The following is a 10935-nucleotide window of genomic DNA, read 5'->3' on the forward strand; positions in this document are numbered from 1 at the left end:
TGAAGAACAAAAAACGACAGCAACTTGTCTGTTCCCCTTCCCCCAACTCCCCAGCACTGTTCCCATCCCCCCAATTCCCCAATAAAAAAAAAATCTTTAAAAAAAAAAAAAAAAAAAAGAAGCCTGCCTGTCCTATCTTTATATCCTCAGCCCTTTGCATGGTATTTGGCACACAGTGCAAGTTCATTTATACTATATATGCATGTGTACATATATGTACATACACATATATACACACGCTTATTAAGCATCTACTTGCCAGGCACTGTCTGGGTAACATGGATATAGAGGAAAAGAAACCTGTGCAAGATTCCTACACCCCGAGGAGCACACACTGGGCTTGGGGGTAGACAAGTAAATGCATAAAAACCCATCGAATACCAGTGGTGCTAAGTGCAGCAGAGGTCTGAGACAGAAAGAACAGCTAGGGAGGCTATTGGGGTGGCATGACGAAGAAGGCCTCTCAGAGAGATGGCGTTTGAGCTGAAATGTGAAGGACAAGGAGTTGGCTGAGTGGCAAACAGGGTCTGGGTGGGGGGTGGGGACCGGAACAAAACCTTTCAGCAGAAAAGGTCTCATGCTCAGAGACCATGTGCCGGGATGTGGGGCGTGAGGGAGGGTGGCACGTGGGCAAGGTCCAGGCCTGGAGGAGTCCGATGGCCACGACAAAGAGCTGAGGTTCCCCTCCAGGTGTAAGCAGGGCCGTGACGTGAAACAGGCTTCTCTGGCGGCTCAGGGTAAGTGGGGGGACAAGGGCAGGTAACCCGGCTTTGAGAACTGATGGGATGTTGAGGGCAAATTCTGGGAGAAGAGGACACAGAAGCAGCTCTGTGGGACTGCCTTTAGCCATCCACAGAGAGGGTCGGTCACAAGGCATGAGGCTCTGGAAAGCATCCCACCAGAGATGTGACTTGAAGCCACAGGATTGGAGGAGTCCCCTGAGGGAACATGCACACTGAGAAATTCATGGATGGGCACACAGAGCAGAAAGCATACATGCTGAGGCAAAATGTTAAGAGACTGTGAGTGAATTTCAAACTTCCTGGGAGCTACAATGATGGTAACAGTGTCAGTTATTAAGTACTAACTCAGGCACTGTCCCCAAAGTATTACCTGTATCATCTTATTCATCCTCACAACCACCCAAGAAGTGAATCCTATTTTTGCATTACAAATGTTGGCACTGAGGCCCATAGAAGTTAAGTAATTCACCCAAGGTCACACAGCAAAGAGGTGATCATGTTGAAGACTGAGCGCCGGCAGCCTGACCCGTGACACTCCATTGTCTGTCTTGGTGTTCTCTCCCCGTCTAAAATCCTGGCCACTAATCACATCAGATGAACTGAAAACAATGTTTCTAAGAGAACGTTACACAAATGTCTTAATGTAAAACAATGTAAACTCACAACCACAAGCAAAAATATCCACGGAGATAGCAAGCTCTTGTCAGGTAGTTCTACTAATATTCCTTTGCTGCTTGCTTATTTAGGCCAGTAACAAATGCCAAAACACTACGGAAAATTTAAGAAGAAAAAAAATGAAACACTTAAAACCAATGACACTGCACCCACAATTGTCTTCTGTGAATTGGTAGGAAAACACCATTGTTCCCTCTTTGCTCTGGGATCACCTAAGTTGGCTCCCATGGTTCAAGATCCCAGTATCTGGCCCAACCCTTCCCTGTCTGGGGATGACAGAAGGGCCTGCCCAAGGCCACCCCATATAGGGTGGTGCCTTCCATGCCAGGCAGGATGTGGCTGGGCCGGGGGTGAGGCTCCCATAACAAGCCCTCAGATAAGCCAGAGGAAGTGCCCAGGGCTGAGTGGGACCCTTGCTTCCTGGGCCTCAGCAGTGCTGGGAAGGAGAGTGTAGGGGACGCTGAGTCTGCAGCCTGTGTCCCCATCTCGGAGGTGGGCACTGCAGGGGAGAACAGGGGGCCCGAGGCCAGACATTAATCACACCAGGAGGTAAGACCCTGTGAAACAGGGGAACAATTCCCAAACCAAGATCATCAAGCTCCGAGATCCGGAGTTTGAATCCCCAGCGGCCTTCAGTGACGTGGGACGGCAGCACAGTTCTCCCGCCCCTGGAGAGGCTGCAGGCACCGGGAATGTCAGGACCCCTGTGTCTTACCAATGAGGGAAACTGAGTCCTAGAGAAGTTAACAGATAGCTGCTGGAGAATCTGCCTGCCCCACAAGGGCGTGTTTCTCAGAAAACCTCCTGCCCAAGCCACAAGCTGGGCCCCAACACCAGGACTGTGGCTGCCGACTGCATGAGAAGTGGACACTAGGGCCAGCCCAGTGGCGCGATGGTTAAGAACTCGCTTGGGACGCCAGAGGGCCCCGGTTTGGATCCCACATATGAGGGCCAGTGACACTGCCCTCTACAGCTAAGATGCTGAACAACAGCTCAACCTGGAGCTGGGCTGCCATGAGTCGCCGGCGGCGGCGTAGGCTGCAGCCCCTGCTGCAGTGGGTTGCCATGGGCTACCGTGTGTAGCCAGCAGCCAGCGTGAGCGGCCATCCAGAAGCCGGTGACTGATCTGCCTCGCCCGGGAAGAGCGCAATGATGGTGCCAACTTGGGCCAGTGAAGCAATGTCCTCCACAACTAGACTGAAGAACAAAACGACAGCAACTTGTCTGTTCTCCTTCCCCCAATTCCCCAGCGCTGTTCCCATCCCCCAACTCCCCAATTAAAAAAATCTAAAAAAAAAAAAAAAAATAGTGGACACTAACCTAGGCTGGGCCAATCACGTTCCCTCAAGGGAATTCAGAACCGAGACAAAGATATTCAACAAGATGGACGGCACATGCCTAGAACTGAAACATGGAAACTTGGGAGCCAATAAGGAGCCAGTGCCACAATACAGACCGGGGGTGTGCAGACAGGCCTCCCTCAGGGGGTGCGAAGCTACAGCAGAGCCGAGAGGGCCCCAACACCTTTGAGATTCCTCAGGACCAGCTGCACCTCCAGGCCGAGATCCAGGCAATACCGCTGCATCCTAATGTCTGAGGGCAGCTAGTTTGGGCTGGTTTCTGTTAACTGTTCTCAGAGTCCTGAACCGATACCCAGGAGGGCTCCCTGACTCCCACCCTTCACAGCGGCCGCACTTCTGAAATAACGGGCTGGCCTGCCTCTAGGACTGGCCAATCGATTTCAGGAACACAGAGGAAATGGCCCCGCTGGGTCAGGTGAGCGGCCACCTGCTTGCAGGAAGAGCAGCAGCGACCACAGGGGTGCGCTGAGAGGACTGGGCTCTTCCCCACCTTCAGCCTCCAAGGTGAAACGAGGCCAGCATCAAGGATGCCTACGCGTGAGTCAGTCATTCTGAAACTGTCCAGCCAGAGAAACCCATTCGGGGGCCGTCAATATGGGGTGTGGGGTGGACAAACTTTAAGGTTGTGAGTAGACACCGTCACTTTCTTATGGAAAACATACATCTCCTTGGCTGTCGGTTTTAAAACGTATCAGTTATTTAGTATTAGCTCTTCAGGGGGAAACTATAGTAAATACACATATCAGCTGTGAGACACACTCCTTTTTAAAATGGGGGAGGGATATGAGGAAATACAGCATCACACAGAGAGATGAGGTGAGAGTCTGGGATGATCTACAGCTGAAGGCCCGGCCCCCCCTACCAGCCTGAAGGGCACACCTGACTCCAGGGCGGAAAGGAACCTCAGAGACCATTCTAGACCAGCAATCTCAACAAGCAGGCCCCAGTCAGCTGGAGGGGGCCTCCTACAGCTTCCCCACGCCCAGATTCTGGTTCAGTAGGTCTGGGGGGCGGGGGGCAATTTGCTTTGCTAACCAGCCTCCAGGTGACAGTGATGCTGCAGGTGCAGGTGAGGAAGACAGCAGGCTCCAGGTGTGGGCTTCTGCCCCCACATTCGCATGCTTGCCGTGGCCACCCGAGGGCCCATTACCTCACTCAGCCTTCCTGCACAGTGCACACCCCATTTTGACTGCCTCCCCCATTCTGGGGGCCCGGCTTTCACCTGGGGTAGGGGGCCGGGTTCCTCCCCAGCGATGGAGGAAAGCTGCTGAAAGAGAGCCCACCAAAGGGACGCTGCCTGGCCTGTGTGGGAGTGGCTGGTCACTTACCTTGCCACTTCCATCCAGACCCACCTGCGCTCCTCTTCCCAGAACTGCCTCAAGTCCCCTTCACTCCCAAACCCTCCCTTCCAGCTCCGGTCCCTTCGGAGTCCTGCACATGCACCGGATGAGTACTCGGGCTGACAGATGCTCAGACGACTCCCGACCTATTCAGTTGGTGCAGAAGTAACTGCAGTTTTTACAATATGGCAAAAATCGCAGTTACTTTTGCACCAACCTAATAATTCAGCGGCTCTTTATCCACACACTGCGAACCCCGAGTGCAGACACTGCCAAAATTTGATCCAGTGTGAAGTACATTTTGCCGCTAATGAAATCAGATGCGGGACCATAGGAAGGTCTTGGCTACAAAGTTGAGCTGAGGGGGTTTGGGGATGTTACATGGACAATTAAACTGTCTGGAGTGAGACCTCCCAGAGTGTGGAGTAACTAAACACCCAACCAACATCAAGCTAAAGCCTCCGGTGTACTTAAATTCGCCTCATAAGTATATCAGGGCAGCAAACAGCTACTCAAAAGATGACAAGGAGCCGAGAGTCAACTGTGGGAAGAGGGCAAGAACTGACGTTTTCCTAGAAGCTGGGGGACACTGTGATGTCACACCGCTTTCAGATTGCAATTATCACAGACTATTTTGGTGCTGTCTTAGTCTTTTAATCCCTTCTCGTGTTCCTTGAAAAAAAGAAAATCTGGTATCAAAGCTGCCTCGCACACTCCAAAAAGTTGAAAATCACGGATTGAATTCCTGAAAATCTGTACGAGGCCAGACCCCAGGTTAAAAACAAACACCCTCCAGCAGGGGGTGCCATATGCTACAGGACCCACCAAGCAGTCACAGGGCCAGGAAGAGGAAGGAGCTGACAGGTGGGCAGCGAAATTTCACGCAAAGCAGGAGAGAGATGCAGCAAAAGCTTGCCGTGGATGACAGGACACAAGACAATGATTCAGTTCAGCATTCCCTGGGTGCCTCTAGGGAGATGCAAAAGTACACAAGCCCCACTCCCTGCCCGCTGGGAGCTCACAGTCCAAAGGAGACAGGCTCGGATGTCCAAAGTGCAGCCTGCCCGTGAAAAAGTTCTGGAACTAGGCAGCGGTGGTGGCTGCCCGTTGTGAATGCATTTGATACCACTGAATTTGCACACTTTAAAATGGTAAAATGTATATCATACATATCATTTTGATACATATATGTATGCATTTTTTAAAAAGGAAACAACGTAGTACCCCATATTCTGATGGGATCAGAATTGGGCTTCAGAAAGGTAACTGCTGGAAAGCAGGATGGGTTAAATCGGTGGTACTCAAATTTTGCTACCCATTCAAATGACCTGGGGAGCTTCAACAAAACCAGCTTCCCAGGTCACACTCACCACATGCTAAGTAAGCGAGAATGGCTGAAGGGACGACCCAGACATCCACATTCTGCAGTCTCCAGGGCATTCCAGTGTCCGCCAAGTTTAAGAAACAGCAGAGGAGCAAGGAGTGGTTAGAAGCTGTCTATCTCAGGAGGCTGGGCTGGTCACTGACATTCAGAATCTCCCCCACATGAACAGCACTGGGCTTTCACACTTGATCAGGAACCTCATTTAATCCCACAGGAAGTATTCTAACAAGACCCACTTTGCAGAAGAAATCACATGACCGGCCCAGGGTCAAGCTCCTAAAGAGTCTATGCACCTGGGTCTCAAACCAAAGTCCAGGACCCGGTCCCTCTGTGCAGATCGGGATATGACAAGAAAAGTCAAGTCAGGCCAAAAACCACTAATACTTAATTTTTTAAATAAATAAATAAATAAACCCATCACTATAATGTAGACGTACATTCCAATATGGCACTGCCACAAGGGCCAAGCAAAGACCAATGTTCAATTTTCCAAAGAAATTAAGAAGCTGCATAAAAATTTACCTAAAACACTCATCACAGGGTTTATTGATATGAGGAAAACCGGAAAGAGCCTAACAACCCATCGAAAGAGACTCGTTAAATAAAATGAAATTATAAACTTTAACATGGAAGGATGTTCAGGGTATATATTAAGTGAAAAAGTGTTATGCACAGTGTGATTCCGTTTTTACAAAAAAAGTTAAATGTGGAGAAAACAGACAAAACAAAGATGGGACAGGTACATATCAAATGGCTGAGGAATGAGACTGTGGGGTGATTTTTACTTCCACTTTTTTTTTGCTTATCCAGATTTTTTCCTAAATTTTGGACATAATAACATTTAAAAAGTAAAAAAAGTTAATTTGGAAAAAGCAATTTACCACTTTCTTCCAACTCTTACAAAATTCTTACAACTTAAAAAATCTCCTTCATAATAAGACAGGAGGCTGATTCAAATGAACCACCCTCACAAATGAAAGCCTTTGCACCTCAAGTATTAGAATCAGTTTTTAGGGCGGCCGGTTGGCTCAGTTGGTTAGAACACAGTGCTCATAACACCAGGTTTGCCGGTTCGATTCCCACATGAGCCAGTGAGCTGCGCCCTCCACAACTAGATTGAAAACAATGAGTTAACTTGGACTGATGGGTCCAGGAAAAACACACTGTTCCCCAATAAAATTCATGAAAAAAAAAAAAGAATTCTTATCCTGCAGGTTAAAACTATCTACAAAAAAAATTAAGCTTCAATCTCACTTCTGTGAGACAAAGAGAGATTGACTGATTGAATCAGTGTTCCCCAATCTGGAGTGTTCTAAAATCTGAATCTTCAGCAAGCAAGAGCTATTTCAAGTATTTTTTTACAGGCCAGTGAATGTGAATTACACATTTACTTGCGATAAGGATGGACAGATATAACCAAAATCTCCACTGCCTTTGCTTCTAACTAGACCGGTTCCCATGCAGCATGAAGTGGGAGTGCAGATCAAATCCTGGCTTGGGACCTGCAGACTGTTGGCCTAAGGCAAGAAACCTATCCTCAAGAGTACGACTTCATGAAAATCTCACTGGTGTTGGTGAGGACCTGGGCCCTGCAGGTTTGACACCTGTGTAGTGAGGTAAGCCTCAGTTGTCCCTTCTGGGACATGTGCAGGACCCTGCAACGCTCATTTTCACTGACTAAAAGCCAACATCTTTCCAATGACGTGCAAGGCCCTACTTGACCTGCCTCTGCCTACCCTCTCTGACCTCACCTGGGACCATTCTCCCCTTCCCTCATTCCTCTCCAGCCCTACCTGCCTCCTCAAACGTATCATATTTGCCCCAACCCCACGGCCTTTGCACGTGCCATTTGCTCTGCTTGGAACCTTCTAACTAGAGGTATCCACTTGGCTAACTCTCTCACTCCAAGTCTTTGCTTAAATGTCACCCTCTCAAATAAGGCCCACCCTGCAACTCACCCCACAACTCACCCTATGACTCTCCAACCCATCCCTCTAATCTCTCACCCTTCTTTTTCTTGTCCATGGCACTATTCACCTTCTAACACACTACATCATTTACTTATTACATACATTATTATTTTTTTTTTAGCTGAGCCATCCTGCCACCTGTTGGCAGCTCAGCAGCAGCTCAGCTTGGGCCGGGTCTCGAACCGCTGTTGCTCAGAGCTCACACTCTTGAGCAAGCTCTTAACCAACTGAGCCACTCGGCCAGCCCTACATACATTATTTTCTATTCCCTGCAAATAACCATCCCATGTAAGCTCCAGGAGGAAGCTCACTCACTGATGAATCCCCAAGACCAAAAGAGCTCTTGGCACCCTGCATGTGGTCTAAGTCTGCACTCAGACCCCTCAGAAGACCTGGCACCTGTAGCCCTGCCCCTCACCTCATCAAAGCACCTTTGTAAACCACTAGAACCCGCTTATCTAGACCTTAAGATGCAGTCTGGTCGCTTTTTATGTGTGTTTCTTTTTCTTTTTTCTCTGACCATTTTTTAAAAGGGTAGTTTGAAATGCCTAAAAACTGCCATTCACACAAAATCCTTCAAAACGTGGGATCTTTGGAGGTTTCTTTAAAAAGCAAAAAACAAAAAAACCTTTTTGTTGTTGTTCAAAGACTGGGGAAACCGGGAAGAGAGTATCTAAAGGGTTAGTTCCTCTGGGCTAAAATATAAAAAAACAGTGGGACGCCAGAACCTGGCCCGGCGGCCTCGCGTGGCCCCTCACCCTGCCGCCCGCGTCGCCCCCAGCCGGGCCCGCGCCCTCACCGTCTCCCCATGGATGCCCTGGACGCCCCTCCACTGCGAAGGCACAGATGCCACGCCCAGGGTCTCATCCTGCAGCGGCCCGGGCCGCCCGGGCCCCTCGGCGCTCGCAGCCCCGCCTGTCGCCAGCGCCACAGCACCCCCGCTTCCCGCGGAGCAGAGCTGCCTGGGCTGCGCGGGGGTTGCCGTGGAGACGGCTCCGCCCTCTCGCGCCGTCGCACTCCAACGCGACCTTCGCCCTCGCGGCTCCAGAGCGGAAGACTGGGGACATGAGGCTATCGGCGCCATTTTTGAATCGGTCAGAGACCTCCTTCAAAACATGGGAAAGGGAAATAAATTATTCTTTCCAGCCGGCCCTACAAGCATGACCAGTTTTGTACACACCATCCCCAGAAGTGGCACCCTTGGGGCATGCGCGGCTACTCCTGGAGGAGGGGGAGGGAAGTGCGGAAATGGCTATCCGCGCCAGGCTCAAAGATGGCGCTGAGTGGCCAGGCGCAGAGGCGAGGACAGGAGGCTGAGGCCGCGGCGGCCCGGCGAGGTATAGGACCTGCGGGCGCAGGACCCGCTAGGCGACCAGGTCCTCCCAGCAGGCACGAGAACGGGGCGGCTCGTGGCTGAGTCCTCATTAAAACCCTATTTCAGCCGTGGCCTTAAGGACCAATTAGATAAGAAATGATGCTATAAATGAAATGCTATAGAAATTTCTTCCTAGCAAGTAGAACCAGACAAAATTCTCCTTGTTAGGCCCTCTTAACACTAGGAGAATTTACAGATATCACCAAGGATTCCAAAAGTCACAGTCAGAAAGAAGCTCATGGCCGTGGGTGTCGGGAGGCCCGGATATGAAGCCTAAAGAGTGCTATGTCCTCTTAGGGACGGTACCGCTCTGGACCTCGGGTTTCTAGCTGTAAAATGAGACTAGTAAGACTGGACCCGCTTTACCTGACCAAGAAAGAAAATATTTCAGGAAGAGAAGAGTGCTGGTAAGGTCCAAGATACTAAATGCCCCAAACAGGTCAATAAACATAAGGCCAGAACATAGATCAATTACTAAAATGGGCATTTTAGATGATACCTGATGGCTTTGGCAAGAGCAACTTCATCAGAGTAATGGGGACTAAAGCCAGCATGCAGAGGATTTAGGATTGAAAGCGGGAAATAGAGAAAGTAATGAACCTTATTGGGAAGCTAAACACAGGAAGTGGGTGTGAGTGTCAATAGGTGAAACCTAATTGGAGGGTAATTTGACCTTAAAGTATACCCCCTGTTTAATCCAGACATCCCATTTCTGGGAATTTTTCTTGAGCAACAATTACGGATTCGCACAGATGTTGAGCCCCAAGGATATTCAGCAGCACATCATTTGTAATAGTGTTACTGTAATAGTGACTGATCCTGCAGTCAGCCTAACTTTCCAAGCAAAGTTGCAGCACACATCAGGTGTTCACTAAATACTTGAAAAAGAATGGACAGTAGGCCTTTGGTTGAGTATTTCTGACACATAGTATAGAATCTCAGATTTAACACTGTTGTCATATAGATGTTTAAATGTGGCAAAATGTTGGCAGCATATTCAAGTTCTTATCAAATGCAATTTACATAATCTCCTGAGTTTATAACAATGTATATTTTTCTAACAAAACCTACAAATATAGATCCAAAATATTGATAGCGGTTGCCTTTGGGGAATTTAAGTTTTATTTTTCTCTTTGTAGCATTCAATTTTTACCTGGCTTATATGTGAAAAGAAAGGAGTGGTGAATGGACGAATAAACACATGAATGCTTAGCTGTGCTGGAGGGAGTATTGCACCTTGGGTGGGCAAGACAACGGGGGTGGGGGAGGGGGACAAGCCAGAATGAGATAGTCTTGAGCCGCCACAGCAAGTGTCCCAGAGAGGCAGAGGCTGAAAGAGAAAGTAGGGCTCCCCAGAGGAGGGGACAGAGGAGGAAAAGGGGGAGGGGCAGGAGGGCAGCAAAGGGCCCTGGGTGTTTCTCCAGCCCTCATTCTCCCAGCAAGCAGCAACAGGCCCTCCGGCCCATCCCATTCCCTGACAGCAGCCCAAACGCCTCCACCTAGCCTCTGGCCTCCATGCCCCCTCCCTCCACCTGGGAAGCTCCTCCCTGTCTTTCTGACCTACAGGCATCCTTGAAAGTGTTAGTTTTTCCAGGGACCAGATCCCACGCCTCTGTTGATGGCTCTCAGGGGACTGAGTTTCTTTCCTCTGGAGCATTCTTCAAAATTGTAATTGAGTAACAAGGTAGTAATGACTGTTTTGACCCCAGTGCTTCAGCTCCACTAACATGAGGACCACAGCTGTCCCCAGAGCCCAGCACTGTGCCTGGCACACTGTAAAGACTAATTAAATGAATATCTAGCGTTCAGTAAGTTCAGTTTCCTGCCTTACAGGCAAGACAGAGCCCCTTTAAAACTCAACTGGGCCTCACCCTGACTATCAGGCCATTTCCGGGAAGCCTCCTGCTTCCTACCTCTACTTCTCACTGCACAAAAAGTGCAATGTGTGTTCAGTGAATATTCAATTGCATTTAAAGAGGCTCTTACAAAGAGTCAAATAAGAAGCCATCCCCATTTTTTTTTCAGCTTTTTTTTTTTTTAAAGATTTTTTTTTTTTATTGGGCAATTGGGGGATGGGAACAGTGCTG

General features: G+C 49.2%; 1 protein-coding gene across 1 annotated transcript in view; it reads right to left on the reverse strand.

The window, feature by feature from the left end:
* DYNC2I2 (dynein 2 intermediate chain 2) overlaps positions 1–8557 on the reverse strand; it is a 16272-nt gene extending 7715 nt beyond the window's left edge. The window contains exon 1 of the mRNA XM_019641622.1: positions 8273–8557. Coding sequence (XP_019497167.1) covers positions 8273–8557 — 285 coding nt within the window. The remainder of the gene's footprint in view (positions 1–8272) is intronic.
* Positions 8558–10935: the final 2378 nt, after the last annotated feature.

This window comes from Hipposideros armiger, unplaced genomic scaffold, assembly GCF_001890085.2.
Source record: "Hipposideros armiger isolate ML-2016 unplaced genomic scaffold, ASM189008v1 scaffold_3, whole genome shotgun sequence".
NCBI lineage: Eukaryota > Metazoa > Chordata > Mammalia > Chiroptera > Hipposideridae > Hipposideros > Hipposideros armiger.